The 16,929-nt window shown below is 39.2% G+C and overlaps 1 protein-coding gene across 1 annotated transcript in view; it reads right to left on the bottom strand.

The window, feature by feature from the left end:
- The window catches only part of LOC121282631 (arginyl aminopeptidase (aminopeptidase B)), a 28,565-nt gene that overhangs the window by 11,031 nt on the left and 605 nt on the right, over positions 1–16,929 (bottom strand). Inside the window, exons 2-7 of the mRNA XM_041196438.1 lie at positions 11,862–12,002; positions 10,470–10,621; positions 7,785–7,901; positions 4,728–4,963; positions 3,791–3,904; positions 865–977 (exon numbers count right to left, since the gene is read on the bottom strand). Of these exons, the coding sequence (XP_041052372.1) occupies positions 865–977; positions 3,791–3,904; positions 4,728–4,963; positions 7,785–7,901; positions 10,470–10,621; positions 11,862–12,002 (873 nt within the window). The remainder of the gene's footprint in view (positions 1–864; positions 978–3,790; positions 3,905–4,727; positions 4,964–7,784; positions 7,902–10,469; positions 10,622–11,861; positions 12,003–16,929) is intronic.

Genomic DNA, 16,929 nt, shown 5'->3' with positions numbered 1-16,929 from the left:
TTAGAAAGCCATCATGTTAATTTGATAATCTTGACTATGGAAGGAAATTTATTTTCTTCTGTTCCAGTTATCAAATTAAAAGGGCACAATGAGTGATACCAGGCAGCATGTTTCCAGTTTACCAGAGCGGCATCATAGCTTGGATGGAGGTGTCCTCAGGAAGTTCCACAGGCCATTACAAACAGCCATGTATATAAATTACAGTAAAAACTCCAATCCAAGTTTAGTAATATCAATTGAGTTAATGAAGTGTCAGATAGTGGAGGAGAATGCACAATAAAACTAATGTAAGCTGCTGTTACCATGTATCTGTTAGTTTTAATTAACCTGTTATATAGTTTAAATCATAAATTACATTCTAAATAGCATTTATTGTTCCTCGTTCAGAAGCCAAGGACATTGTTCAAGGGTTTGTCTCAAATCTACTAAGTTATTGTTGCATTACCTAGGAATTACTGTATTATCAGATTTGCAGGTATAAATTCAGACTCTGCTTTGTGGCAAGCAGGGGCTCACATTTAGGAGTGGTCTTTAGCACAGATCACAGCCAAATATTTAGGTGAAAGCTGAAAAGACAGAACAGAAAATGTGGACTTGTCAATGGAGGCAACTTCTTTTAATGAAAGTAGAAAAAAAATTACTGGGAGCAAGCCAACATTTTAAGACTTTTTAGTTGGAATCAAAAAGTAAAAGCAACCTGAATTAAGCTTGAGCATCACAAAATAAAGGGTGCCTTGGAGCACTGCTGCAACTTCATGTCTGATTCCCTTAAAATTTGTCTAAAATGGACCAGGCATGCAAATGACTATTAACCAGTTCATCACAATTTTTTAAAAAAATTTACTGATAGTAAAGGGTTCTTACCCGAAGGAAAGCATCAAATTTGTTCTGATCACCCACAAGGTGAGCTAAATATGATACAAAGCAGTAGCCTTTCTCATAGGGAGTTTCATTATATGTATCATCAGGATCAATTCCTAAAAGAAACAGTTACAATGAATTAAATAATTTCCCATAAAAGTGGACTCATATTTGGGAAGAGAGCAAACCTGGAACATTTGAGAGCAACGGTCAGGTGGAATATGTAAATTGCCACTGAAGCATTGAAGATTGTGCCTTTCCCTTCATCCTACATTACAACTGACTACACTTCAAAAAATATACCCATTTGTAAAGCACTTTGGGCTGTCCCGAGGTTGTGAAAGGCCCTATATAGATCCAAGTTCCTGTTTTTCACTGTCCTTCTTAATGTCCCACTCTCTTCCTTAAAGTATCAATTGCTCAGTATCTATGGTACTTCTCGTTCATGCTTCAGGAAGTCAGTCAAAAATAAAATACACTTGGGGCAGGTGCCAGAGCAGGCAGATTGGGATGTACAAGGGATGGGGGATTAGGAAGCACTCATCTGGTTGAATGTAAATATGTAAGCCAGACAGCAGTTGAAATAGACAAGTGAGCAGACAGACCCATGCTGCATTCTGGGCCACCTGCCACCATGTTCTGATGCTGGAGCAATCACCAGAGGCCTAGGTTGTGGGGAGAGAGCGAGGCCCGAGATCCTGGGAGCAGGAATGCAGGGCAGGGACAGTGAGCTGCAGCCACCAATCAGATAATGAACTGTGGGTAATCCAGTGCAGGAGGGGCAGAGAGCAGGCACCGTGCGGCTTCTTCCGTAACCCTCCAGCTCCATCACCCCCTTCAGTTTCCTCCTTTCCCACCCCCCTCAACCCAATCCAACTCCATCTCCAGCACTCCCTGGTACAGGGTCTCTGCTTCTGCAGACCATCAGGAAGGGGTCCAGGCTCTGGAGAGAGAGAGAGAGAGAGCTGAGTTTCAGGAGTGGTGTGGGTGAGACAGAGGCTGTGCTACTCAAGGCTTGTTGGGTGATTTAGTGTTATCTAATGTGGACTTATACAGTTTTTCTGTTATATTCAGTGACTTATTTATTTTACTAGATATTTCAGCTAGGAATGCACAGTCCTGCACATACAATATAGTATTTCAATTTGCACATTGGTTTTGCAGGCAAGAAATACCCAAAGGAACTGAACTCCTGCTTTAACATCGATTCCAATGGGAACCCATGATTCACTTAAGTTGTTTCACTTAAAAGTCGCGATTTTCAGGAACACAACCACAACTTTAAAGTGAGGACTTACTGTAATTAATACTTGGAAGTGAGCAAGCAGAGTCCAAGTTAATAGAAAGTTCTGTGCTATCGAGTGTTCAGGATAAAACTAGCTAAATTTAAGAGTGCAACACACTCTCAGCAACTGCACTAAAGCGCCCAGTACCTTGAGTAGGGTTTAATCACATGACTTCCTACTTCAGAGACAACAATGCTACCACAAAACCACAGCTGACACCACTCCCAAGATAGATCAAACGAGCATTTGGTTAGGCAAGACTCAACATGAATTATTCACAAGTTTTATTTTCCAGCAGAATGTACCAATCTTGATTAGGCTCACTTATTTCCAATGCATATAATACAATTATAATGAATAGGCTATGTTACCTCATTTCAATGAATCATTTTGCTTAATTTAAAATTAATTTTCTAACTTCTCTCTCCTGCAATGCATCCTTCTTGCTGCTTGAAAGCCTCCAGTATTTGCAGCTTTCTCGATTTTACAAAAGCATCTCTCAGCCCATTGCCAATCCCCCGTTTTATACCTGCTTTCATACACAAGGGGAAGAGGGGTGGGCTTTCCAACATAATGGATGTGAAGTATTTTTTGACAACCCAGGCAGGTTAGTAAATTGCTACTTGTTTAGCTCCTGGAAAAAGCTTGCATACAACACATTAAATCATCTTTCATCTAGGTGCCTTTATTAAAACAAAACTTGAGAACACACATTTACTCTTAACGTTAAGTATTTAAAAGCAATTTTACCAATCCTTTTGTGGGAAAACAGTCAAAGCATTCTGCAATGTGTCGAGTATGAGGTGAACAGCGGCATCGACTCAGTGGTAGGTAGCCCTGAGGAACATTATGGCACCAGAGAACAAGAGACTACCCAGGAGAGTGACAGGCAGGTAAATTACAAGAATATAAAGGCCATGACCATGGAAGTATAATCAAGGGTACAGACAGCCTATTTTGTATAAAGTATTAGGAGCTCTGAATGAAATGTTTCCCTAGTATACGGTGAAGGATACCGAAACTGTGTCGGGTTTAGGGAACGATATATTGGAAAGCTCAACATGCAGGGCTGGCACAAAGAGTTCACATTTTCATTGCATTGGAGTGAATTCTAGAACAAGGGATGAGTAGCTCAAAGAGAACCTTTCACCTGAATCAAAATTACACACATCCTTGTGGATGATGTAACTAGAGTAGGAGGGAAGGAATTAAGTTAATATACTAGAGGAGGAGGAGGAACTGGCAAAGTCTAAGTTCGAAACTAGTGATTAATAAAGCAGTTGAAATTGAAACAGAACTGAAATAAACTAAAAATTTTGAGGACGAGAAACAGGCTATGAAAGTGAGAAATATTATTTATGTAATTGTGTTATTTATGTAATGACCATATAAACATGAATTTAAGCAAAACAGTACTTGTTAGCATATAGGAATACAACAAATAGTTAATCGCTTACAATCCTTCATTTCTGTTCACTTAGTAGAAATATTCATTTAAGTGGATTCAGATGTACTTATTAATTGTAAAAATTATAGAAGAATAGGCTCTCCTAATGAGAGGGATACCTGAAATCAATCCTGTACCAAGATTTATTTAAAGTGAATCCAAATCAGGTTTACAGATCTAGAGTCTAAGCTCTCACCTGGTTCAATTTTGACCTTCAGTTTGTTGAGTGGATGGTCCTCCCCTGTGTTATCCATGTGTTGCCGAAGCAAGGCTCTCCCTGTAGCAGCCTCAAGACAAGTATATGCTGCACCTGAGAAATAAACATTACCAAGTAAAATTATAGATCAAGAGGCACTCTGGTAACAGTATCTGTGCCACAAGATGACAAAGCTTGCCTATGAATAAAAGCCATCTGTGACGAAACAGTAAACTGGGATTTTTAAAAGCAGACAATTCACCAGTTTGTCAGGGGAGGCAGATTTAGGGGGCAAGAGAAGAAGAGGGAATAGACAACAACCTTTTTGCTTAGTGGTGAGCTTGCCTTCCATCAAGGTCTCCTGGAATGCCACAGGCAATGACAATAAGTATGTTCATGATTAGTCCTATCCTACTTTTAATAGGCTTTAACTACCAATAACCTTGTTTTCTACACCTTAACAATACTAAAAAAGCAGACAAACCTGTTCAGACACGCCTCTGTCCTATGACCTGCTATGAGACAGAGTGGTAACTCCTCTCAGCTACTTTGCAAGGTGGAGGTATGACTAATTTCTAGTCAGTTTCTTCCTGTGGGTCTGTTCTGGATCAACATCTCACATACAAAAATCTCCTTCTTGTGGCAAACAATCCCCTTCATTGGCTTTGTTCAAAAAAAAGCGTTTACCAAAAATCATGTATGACACTAACAAAATAACATAACACTTAAAGACTTATATTTGAAACCATATGAAATGCATTATTTAAAAAAAACCTTTAAAAAAGCTGTGCTAAGGCTTAATACCTTACTGGGAAGTATAGCTGAATGGTATGCACTAAAGAACATCTTAGTGAGCAACTTATCACATTTTCAGAAATGAGAATTGGGAGATTGGCATTCTGAATCATTATAATGTACAATCTCAAGAGAGGCATACCGTAAAGTTCTGTTGAAATTCTTCGCTGAGCATACATTGTAAAGCCTTCATTAAGCCAGAAGTCTCCCCAGTTGGCATTTGTGACCAAGTTCCCAAACCAGCTGTGAGAAATCTCATGGATGATGACGTCAGCCAGTGACCGATCTCCTGCCAGCAGACATGGAGTAACAAACGTAAGGCAGGGATTCTCCATCCCACCAAATGGGAAAGATGGAGGCATGAAGAGGAGGTCATACCTTAGAATATTACAAGAAACCTAGAGTTATCAAGACATTTTTAAAAAAACGTATAAAAACACCATCCCACCTGTATAGTCACAGTCTTCTCAAACTATATCACGACTCAACACACATGTTTTTGCTTCCTCCTCACTCATTGTGGCATACATCACTAATCCAAAACTATTAGTTCTGCAGGCAGAGACTCGGGGCAGTCACTGTGATTTGGTTCTGTCTCAAAACATGTAAACTCCTTTTAATCTATTTGTTAATCCAACAGGACATGCAAGTTAAAAAAAATGCAATGCGATTGCTTACTAAAATCTATTTTAATGACAGTGCTGGTGAAATAGTTGTCCTGCCTATTCAGGGTCACTCCCAGTTTACTTTCTGCGCTAACAGGAAGAAACATAAAAATGCTAGAAACACTCAGGTCAGGCAGCATCTGTGGAGAGAAAAAGAGTTGACATTTCAGACTATTTACCTTTCATCAGGACTCATTATCTCAGTTTCTCTCTTTCCACAGATGCTGACCAACCTGCTGAGTGTGTTTTCAACATTTTGCTTTTATTTCAGAATTCCAGCATCTTCAGAATTTTGCTTTTACTTTCTGTACTGCATTGTGTGGTTTCATCTTCGCCTTCTGGAACCTAATTCAGTTTTGCTCCACCCTTGCCTTCCAAAATAACTCACCAACTTCCAAAAAAAAACACTTACCGATCAGCCCCGTCAGGCTAGAACAATTCCCAAAAGTTAGCCCAGCATAGTAACAAAATCAAAGAGCTCACCATGACAAAATAATTCACTCCATAACATTTCACTTTGTAACTGCAAAGACGTGCAATCTTTTGGGTACATTTTTGCTAGGAACTGTTCATCCTGGTTGAAAGTTTTGACTTACACTAAATGTACTCCTATTTTAAATTTGACTTTTACACAACTCAGGCTGAGAGCTCTGTGCAATCAGTTGGAATCTAGCTAGTAGCAGAGAAATATAAACATGTCACCACAGACTCGTACTTTCACTAGTACCAGCTGATGTACAATGAACATATAAAATCAGCATTAAGAAAATCATTGTTTTTTATTAAGAAAAAACACGCGTTGATATGCAGCTTATCATGTTCTCAGGGCTTGTAGAGCACGCAGTAAACAATGAATTACCTTTGACATGCAAATATGGCATCAGGAAAACTTTCAAATGTTGTCCAATTCATGCCATTATATTCACCTGAGGGGACAGATAGGGCCAGCTGCTATTTAACATCTCATCAGAAAGATTGCGCCTCTGTCAATGCAGCTTGCCCACAGTACTCCAGACTCCATTGAAGGGGTAACCTAGTATGCAAGCTTAAATCTATAATGGGGATTAAACCCAGAAGTGCTGCCCAGTACACAGACTCTAGAACACATGCAAGAACCCTGAAAATAAAGTGAACTTTGTTTTCAGAAAAGAAGCTTTAATAAACTCAAGATCTCGTCAAACAGATAGACTTATTACCTCATATAGTTCCTATTCCTTTCATTTTTTGTGCAACATTGCCTTCCAATTCAGTTGGCCCAGGGCCAATGACTGAAATCATAATTATTAACTACATTATAAAAATGTAATATTGGAGTAAAAAGTTTACATATTACTATATCAGGTTCTTTGTCAACGGTGTAGTGGAGGCTGTCAGCTGCAGCTAATATGAACACCACGTGTATGTATGAAATGAACAGACAGGATAATTAATCTACTGACTTTGCATGTAGCAGAGATGTTGCTTTCATATCACAGTAAACTGAAGACAAACAAGTTTTTCTTCAGAACAGCAAGATGTTAAATCATTAATCAATGAACAATGTCATAGAAAATAGCAGATAACAGAGTAAGTTTAAACCTACAATCTAATCATCAGTGGTTTATGATAACCATAGTCCCCTTCGATTAAATTCTGTATCTTTCCTTGGCACCCATTATTCTAGATACAACCATTAATCACAATGAGTTGAAGATTTTATAACATCAGGGCATTATGCCAAACATTGATGGCAATGGACATTGATTTACTATGTTTGCTACAAAACTTGCTTAGAATGTAGAGGTGTGACCCAAACTCTGTCCTATTATTCTATGCTAAATATATCCAAAGTCCAGACTGATGAGACAGATTGGAGGTTTGAATAAGAACTTTATGAAGATATACAAAAACAAAAGGCAGATTCAATGATTAAATTTCAGTTTCATCGTGAAGCATGCATTTATTTTAAAAAGTCTGTCAGTGAGGGGGCCAGATTAGCTTATAGTTGTACTATGAATGCTACAAAGCACCTTTAAAAAAAAGACAAAAAGGAAAAAGAAAATGAAAGACAAGAGAGTGAGATTGAAAGGGGTCACAATTAGAAGATTTTGTGGGACAAGAGAAGGATGACAAAGGAGGAGGCATGTAAGAAAGTGTGTGCAAGAGAGACAGAAAAATGCCTGAGGAAATGGTGAAATTAACAAACTGGCACGCAGAAGGGCTGATCCGCACAACAGTCAATGTATAAGCAGCTTGGAATTGGCAAATAGGCATGGGTTTGAAAGAGGAAAGTATGCTCATGCAGAGGAAAGAAAGGCAGCTCGCCTTATTTTAGACGTTAGAAATTTCAGTTAAAAATTATTTTCTTTGCGTTTCAGTTGATTCATGAACAATCTGTGACAAGCAATTTGTTTACATGGGAAAGGCCATTACACAACGTTAATGTAGGCAGTTCCAACATTAAGTGTTGATGTAAAAGAATGTGAAGCAAGGTGTATGGGCAGGAGCTAAATAAGATTGTTTTATCAAATCAGATAGCAGAAAGACAAATTTACCTTCCCCACACATATGGCCCAAACAGCTTCTCACCAACTTTTAAGAACTCTTCAATCACACCATCATATTCCTCTTTAGCAGCTCTCAACAGACTGGGTTCAGTCCAGACACGACTCCTGTTCCAGAAATAAGATTACTCTCTTAATATTCAAACAGTAAGAATGGAACAATGAAAACCATGCACTTTAGTCAATGTAATTTCACTACTCAGTGACAGACTTTATCATTCTTAAAGTAACACCTATTTAGCACAGCAGAATGAGCTTAATATTACCATTCCTCCAGAAGACAGGACTAGTGGCAACTATATCCAATTATTGCCTCTTTTACTACATACTGTGATTCTAGTCAGTTGAGAGCATTCATTCAAGTTATGTGCAGATTAACATGAAGTAATAGTACCTGTTTAATTATACTTTGCCACATTACTAAGTCAGCAACTGAGATCCATTGTGGAAATGATTCAAATAATAACCAGATAGGGGACCATCCAGACTAACTCAGTTGTACTAATGTCATAAAGCACTTTTTCTGAAAGAAGAAAAAAGTAAAAGATGAGAGCAAAAGTGAAACAGAGTATATGAAAGAAAAAGTGCAAATGAAAGACAACAAGCAAGGAGGAATGAAAAGGTGAGAGAGAAAGAAGCACAAGAGAAAGAACCAAACTCCAAATTCTACAAAGACTGAATTCCTACTGTCGCACACAGGAGGCAATGTGTTCGTAGTGTAGAACTAAGCAGGCAAGCATGGATTTGGAGCAGGAACGAATGTTCATATATAGAGGACAATAAAGCAAGTCTGCCTTAGACAACTATTTCCCACTCAATTAGCCCAGGAGCTTTGCTTTTAGACACAGAACACATCTTGGCCATATCAGGGGAACTAGCCATCACTGTCTCTACAATGTGATATATAGGTTGGTGATTTGTTTTATTCATTCCTTCATGGAATCTGAGCATCACTAACAAGGCAAGCATTTGCTGTCCATCCCTAACTGCCAGAGGTGGTGGTGGTGAGCCACCATCTTGAACCGCAGCAATCCATGTGGTGTAGGTACACCCACAGTACCGCTCAGGAGGGAGTTGCTCCAGCGACAGTGTGTAATCAGCAATATAGTTCCAAGTCAGAATGGTATGTGGCTTGGAGGGGAACTTGTAGGTGGTGTTATTCTCCTAATTTTTGTCATCCCTTGCAGCCCAATTTGCTCAAGATCTAGCACATGAACAGCATTTAGCATTGCTAAAAAGCCACCAGAAATGTTATTCTACTGGAACCTTTCAATTCACCACTGGAATCAGGTCAAAGATTCCCCATGTCAAAAAATATATTTGCTACTTTTCCCATGAAAAGCAGGAGAGGCTACTCAACAGGCGTATAGCATCCGCGAAGTGCAGAGCCTTGATGATGGCAAATACTTGACCATTGACACCCATATAAACAACCCTGTAGTATGTACGAAAGGAAGATTCACTGAACTACTGGACAAGTTGCACAATCACAAACAGAACCTTTTGGAGAAACTACAGTTTCCCTACATTAACAGCCCTCATTTTACTACACAGATCCCTTAACAATATGCTCTAATTACCATGAGCTTTACTGTCAACGCTTTGATTCCTGCCACCTGTAACATTCATGCATCCTTTTTAACAATAAATCTAACATAAACCAAAAGTTCCACAGAAGGTGAATCCAGTTTATTGACCTACTCAATGTCCCTTCTTCAATGTTTCCTTCTCTGTTGCTGGAGTTTGATAACAGTGTGGAGTGTATGTGTTGCCAAGTACCTGGTCTCATGCTCCCTTGTAAGTGGCACCTTTGAGATATGCAAATTGAGTGCTTTGACACTTCACTTTGATATCTCATTGTGGTGGGCTAGGTGCTTGGTGCAAACATAGTAAATACATTCCTATCCTGTGCAGATAAACTTTTGCCAACTTTACCATAAAACTTTTCTTCAGTCTAATGAGCACCATGGGACGTACACTTACTCAGGTAACATCCTCTTTCTATAAAGGTGGAGGGTTCTCCTTATCCCAGTAAAAATCAGCTACTCCAGCTGTTTTCACCCCAGACTCGTGTGCCAGAAAAATGAACAGCAATCCTTTCAGAAGTGCTGCATTTCTCATTCTCCACCCACCTACTGCCATAATAGATAAACGCACAATATTGCGGATGCTGGAAATCTGAAACAAAAACAGTTCCAGCATTTTCTATTTTTGCTGCCATAATAGCCTCTGTGCACGTGGAAAGTATAGATACAGATAGCTAAATTAGATGACATTGCTGAATCTGGTGACATCTGCAGGCTTCCACAACTGCATACTCCCCAACTGGAGAATCATACCTGAAAAACATCCTACAGCAATACACTGTGCATCATCTCACATAAAAGTAACCATATAACATAACTACGAATGAAAACAATCAAGATTCACTTAATTCTTCAAATATATGCCCAATTGTAATCTGACAATTTACTCATTTTAATGCAGAAATGTTCTAAACCTCTGAACAAGATAACTACCCAAGGGACTTGCTGAAACCATAAAGAATTTTCATTTTTTAATCAATAGGAATTGAGTAATGGTGAAATAGCATGCTGGCAAAAACAGAAAAATGACTTGTCGGTGCTTTTAAAGTCAAATCACTTTAAGGTAGCTAGACAAAGAGAAAGAACTCACCTTGGTCCAACTTCTGCAGAGATAATGTCACCAACTGCTAAAGCAACCAGATATGAAGGAATTGGGTGATCCATTTTGAAGTGGAATATGTTTTCCTTTTCATCATGCTCCCAATTAGTTGCACTCATAACTGCTGCAAATCCTTCGGGAACCTAAAAAGACAAATAATAGTTAACATTTAAAATTCCACACTTCTTTGTCTAAGAGAAATACTTTCAGTTTATATCCACGTTGAAGCAAAAATCAAGGGTTGATGTGTCTTTTTTTTTGTGGAGAAGAACATATACCTGGTAACTGGTCAGATTGTCAGGCAGATCATAGTGTCATTGCTGTGCTGGAGCAGCTGGGCTAGAGGAGCCACCAGAGCATGGGATCTGGCATTTGTGAGCAGTGTCTGATTTCTGATGTTGCAGTTGGTATTTTTAATGTTTTATATAGAATTAATAAATCCAAAGAAATATTCTGCCAAGACAAACTAATTTTGGTTACCTGTTTGCTAGGGAGAGGATACTTGGATTTCCCTCAATGTGGAACTTGAAAGCCATTGTCCAATTGTCTTTTGCTTTTGAAATGACCAGTGCTGAATATTCAGTCTGTAAAGACAATTGAAATTTGGTTTTGTCTGAAAATTGCTGGATTGTAAATTCCAGTGACAGACACAGCCAAATACATCTTTGTTCAGCCCAGACTACTTTCTTAATTCATATATTCCCCTGGATCAGGAGCACATGAAATGTTTTTATTCCAACATCATTTTACCTCATTTTACAAAATTCACATCTGGTGTAGCAATTGACAAAATTTAAATATTTAATAACCATAGCTGTAGTTGGTTTATCATTTCCCATTGTCATTGTCTTAAAACTGCTTTGCAGATGAGTTCTGGAGGCAGGCACTTTGCGTGGACTCTTGCATTCAATGTCATGAGCCTGCTCCAGTAAGAATGAAGGTGGGGATGGAGGGCAATGGGTCCATATTCCAATTCATGGCACCACTTTCATGACACCACTGAAAGAGGGAACACTGCACAGATCATTTGCTCAAAGTGTGCCTCAGACCTCAGCTTCGCAGCATTAAAACTGTCAATTAAAAAGTGATGAGCAAACAAATCCCAGTTTAAAACATTTAGAATCACGTAACAATTTAGATAAATAAACTCACCTGAAAATATTAAAAGGAACAGGGATTTAAAGGATTATCAATCCTTAAGCAGACAAATTGAACATCTCTAAAGTAGAATTGTTCAATATTCTTTTTCATTTGAAGATCATGCACATAGCCTCAGAATAAATTCAAAACGATCTATGATTATTCTGTGCAGTGTCTGCAGTTTTCAACCCTCATCACCTCAGTTACATTAAATTTACAGAGGAAAATAATCATAGGCCTTACCTTAATGGAGGCAGAGTAAGTACTCTTAACTGCAGGAGTATCAAAACAAGGGAAGAAGGATCTGTTCAAGACAGCTTGACCTTGGGTGAAGAGGTATGGCTTTACTTTTCCTGCCGTCTGTTCAGGGTTCAGCCAAACAACCTAACAAAAAGAAAACACTGACAAGCCGTATTCATGCAGAGTTGAGGCATTTTACCTGCACAGCAGCAGAGTACATGCTCTTCCTGCCTGGAGTGTGGAAGGAGGGGAAGAAAGACCTATTGAGCACAGGAAAGCCAGATGTATACAGAAAAGGCTTCTCTTTATTGGCAGTCTGTGCTGGATGAAGCCAGGAAATCTGGAGTAGCAAAAGGCAAAGCAATATATTAAATTTTACATTGAAAAAAATATTAGCAAAATAGCAAGGAATATAAGGTTCAGTTTTTGTGGGGATAGGGAGAAACGAGGCTGGCAGGGAATGAAAACCCAATGGGGAAAGCATCTTTTTATTCTGTTATCTACACCCACTCACTCCGTGCCTCATCACATTTGACTGACACTGTGCAGCTCTAGTAATAAGCAAAATGCACAGTATCCAACCGGTTCTCAAACTGAGTTGTACCCTATAGCGGATCATGACAGATTTAAGAACAGGCAACAGTTTTTCATGTATACAACCTTCATGATTTTAAAGATGGTTTAGCAACAATGTTCATGGTAAATGTGTATAGCAACAACTAAAATAACTGCATAATGGCTACACTGCAAAAAGTACCAATTGGCTTTTAAGTGCTTTGGGAGATCCTATGGTTTTGAAAGATGCTGTATAATTCCAAGTCCTTTCCCTCTCCTTTTTAAATTTCCGCTATTTTTTCAAAATGATCACATTTGGCCTATTGTACCCTACAGATTCTTTTCCCCAATCAAAGACTGCCAGGTTGCCAAACATCTCCAAGATCACTCAACCACCAATTAAAATCCAGTTTGATGGATCAGCGTTAACTTCAAGGCCTGAACCAATACTGCAAATCTACTCCAAATGGACATTAAAAACAGCTCATCACATTGATCCTTATTAAAGTGATATTGTATTTAAAATCAGTTCACTTCCCTTTGGGCTCCAGTAACAACCCACAAAACAAAACTGCTTTAAGCGGGCATCCAGTAGATTCTTGACATTTACAATACAGTGCTTCCAAGGCAATTAAATTCAGTTCAATTAGGAAATCCACTCCATTTAATATCATGAGAGATCTGTGAACTGCATATAGTTTTCATGTCATCAGAGGAATTGGGTCTCTTGTGCTCTCTGTCCTTCTAGGTAGCTGCTGCAGGCATAACCACCAGAAACTGTGTCATAAACCAAATTAATTTAGCTAATCATTAAAATACAAAAGCATATCAGCACCATAAAATTTTCAATATTGTCTAGGCTAAAATTTAAATAAATACTTAATAAAAAGGCCCCATTGTTGTACCATTATATTACTTGCATACAAATATTTAACAATTTTTGAAATTTTTCTCCCTTTGATTGCATTAAACCATTTAAAACAAATTGATTAATGCCTCCACTAAAGTAGTGGAGGATGGAAATTCTGACAAATATATTCAGTGATTTAGTAATCAGTGGTGTAATTTCAGTACCAAAGTTTATGAATATTGGTTCAAAGGTTAGAGTGATAAGAACCAGATTTGGGGGGGGGGGGTGGTGGTGGTGGTGGTGGTGGTGCTGGTGGTTGGTGTAGTTGTCTGGTTCTCCGTGAAGGCCAAAGCTGAATAATGGAGAAGTGTAAATGAACAGGAGTTCTGGAGTTTTCACTTACAATTCTCAAAAGTAGTATATAACTTTTCCTCTCAAGAGATTAAATAGGTGAAGTAGAGACCACGACACAATAAATAGTACAAGGTTTGGAGAAGGAGCAGATGTGCTGAATTGAGTGTTCCTTTTCTCATCCCCCCCCCCACCCCAAACCGGCTTATATTTCACCTCTTTTCTATTTTTACTTAGTTCTGTTCAAGAGTCATACCGACTTGAAACGTTAACTGTGTTCCTCTCCGCAGATGCTGCCAGACCTGCTGAGTTTTTCCTGGTATTTTTATTTTAAAACTATTCATTTGTTTTCACATTTTCTATACTCAGAATGTTAATACTTCCTGATTCAATTAGACCGAATACAAATATTACAACTGCTACAACAGTTATGAATCATTACTATATACAATAAGTTTGAAGTTGGGGAAAATTATCTTACTACACTTTTAGCAACTAGACAAAGTATCAAAAAAGGCAACATGTTACTTGATACATGAATTTTAAATCAAATTAAACTTGATAGATACATTTCAGTTTTTAAATACAATAACCAGAACACCATGCCGACTGGCACCTGTATTCAACGATCGGAAAGTGAGAGTTTGGTTTGAGAAGATGAATTCCTAGCATAGGGTAAATATTTTTAGTTTTGGGAAGGATTACAAAGATGTAATATTTATCAGTGATGCCTTACAACAGCAGTTTCTGTACCCGAACCAAAGGATTTTTAAAAGGAAACACATCAGCATCTTGCGCAAGGCACATGACAATGAAACTTTAAAAAAATCTAATGCTGACAAATCATCCACACCACAATGAATATATTACTCCACACCAAAACTGTCTGAAATCTGTCTAAATAACATCACAAAATAATTTTAAAACATGGTTCTAAATAATTTATGTACACCATCAGAAGGATAAATGTTCACAGCACAGGATGAGGCTGTTCAGCCCTTTGAATCTGTGCCAGCTCATTGTTAGAGCAATTCAAAACTAATGCCACTGCCCTGCTCTTTCCCAATGCACCTTCCTGTTTCAAATATTTATCCAATTTTGCCTTAAAATAGTGTCAGCCTTAAACACCATTTGACCAGACACCCATGATACACAAAGAAATGTATTCTCAATTTAATCTTAGCGACAATCTTAAGTGGATAATTCCTCATCGACTCCCCAAGAAGAAACTACCTATCTCCAATCAACCTATAGAAACACCTCAATATTTAAGTTTCAATTAAATTGCCTCAACCTTCTCTGCTGCACAATGGATAGTGTTAAGTGAAACACATGTATCAGAGACTGATACATAATGGAAAATCAGTTACTGTATCACTGCCAACATAACGTGCAAACCAGGGGCACTCGATGGTTTAATTTCCGCATTGTATCTTTAAAGCCCCCATCACAGGTGCCATTCAGTGGATCTGGAAAGAATGCATCAGTTCTATGAAGGCAGGGCTGAAACAAAGTCTTACTGAATCAGTAAGCTAAAACAGCCGGTTCAAATTCAGTCATTACGACCTATAGATTTTGCATAAACTATTGTCATCTAGGCCAGTGGTTCTGAAACTTGGTTGAAGGACAACTTTTCAAATTGTTTGGTAATCACAGATCCTGATCTAAATGATAGTGAAATTCTTGCACATTTACATTTCTGAATGTAAAATTAATCAGTGTCTTGTTAAAGGCCCATGTTTTAGTAAACATTGATGTGACTGCTGAAGTGAAAACGATTCTTTCATTCAGCTGAGAGGTTCAGCAACCTCCCTGCTCAATTTTCATCACACACCTCCCTGCTCTTACTGCTGTAAGGTTAGGCTCTGTGGCTCCTGTTCAGAAGACTGGCACTGTTTCAAGTGTAACCTTCCACCACATACGTATTCACTGCATAGCTACTGAGTGTTTCAATGTTCCCACCCCACCAGCTTGCCTGAATTGGAACATCAACAGGTTGCCTGGTGTGCAGCATTACTGTGATTGAAACACCACCCATAACTAAGATAAAAGCAAAAAACTGTAGATGCTGGAAATCCAAAACAAAAACACCAGGAAAAACTCAGCAGGTCTGGCAGCATCTGCGGAGAGGAGCACAGTTAACATTTTGAGTCTGTATGACTCTTCAACAGAACTAAGGAAAAATAGAAAAGAGGTGAAATATAAGCTGGTTTTTGGGGCGGGTGGGGAGACAAGAGCTGGATAGGTGGAGATAACCAAAAGATGTCACAGACAAAAGGACAAAGAGGTGTTGAAGATGGTGATATTATCTAAAGGAATGTGCTGATTAAGGGTAGAAAGCAGGATGAGCAAGGTACAGAGAGCCCTAGTGGGGATGGGGTGGGGTGGGGTGAAGGAATCGAAAAAGGCTAAAAGATAGAGATAAAACAACGGATGGAAATACATTAAAAATAATGGAAATAGGTGGGAAAAGAAAAATCTATATAAATTATTGGAAAAAACAAAAAGGAGGGGGAAAATCGGAAAGAGGGTGGGGATGGAGGAGAGAGTTCATGATCTAAAATTGTTGAACTCAATATTCAGACCGGAAGGCTGTAAAGTGCCTGGTTGGAAGATGAGGTGCTGTTCCTCCAGTTTGCGTTGAGCTTCACTGGAACAATGCAGCAAGCCAAGGACGGACACGTGGGCACGAGAGCAGGGTGGAGTGTTGAAATGGCAAGTGACAGGGAGGTCTGGGTATTGCTTGCGGACAGACCGAAGCTGTACTGCAAAGCGGTCACCCAGTCTGCGTTTGGTCTCTCCAATGTAGAGGAATCCACATTGGGAGCAACGAACGCAGTAGACTAAATTGAGGGAAGTGCAAGTGAAATGCTGCTTCATTTGAAAGGTGTTTGGGCCCTTGGATGGTGAGGAGAGGGGAAGTAAAGGGGCGGGTGTTGCACCTTCTGCGGTTGCATGGGAAGATACCGTGGGAGGGGATTGAGGTGTAGAGGGTGATGGAGGAGTGGACCATGGTGTTCCGGAGGGAATGATCCCTGTGGAATGTCGCCGAGGGGGGGGCGAAGGGAAGATGTGTTAGGTGGTGGCATCATACTGGAGTTGGCAAAATGGAGGAGGATGATCCTTTGAATGCGGAGGCTGGTGGGGTGATAATTGAGGACAAGGGGGACCCTATCATGTGAGGCCCTCACACCTTCTTCTCCCTCCCAGAAACAACCCTCATTAAAGTCCAATCACGAAACAAACCTGCCCGTACCAATTTCTCTCCTTAACTCAACCCCCGCTTTTCTTCCCTTCAGACCAATGTGAAGGGAT

Source organism: Carcharodon carcharias, chromosome 9 (assembly GCF_017639515.1).
Source record: "Carcharodon carcharias isolate sCarCar2 chromosome 9, sCarCar2.pri, whole genome shotgun sequence".
Lineage (NCBI taxonomy): Eukaryota > Metazoa > Chordata > Chondrichthyes > Lamniformes > Lamnidae > Carcharodon > Carcharodon carcharias.
Note: the sequence above shows the minus strand (reverse complement) of the source record. Positions and strands in the feature narration are given on the sequence as shown.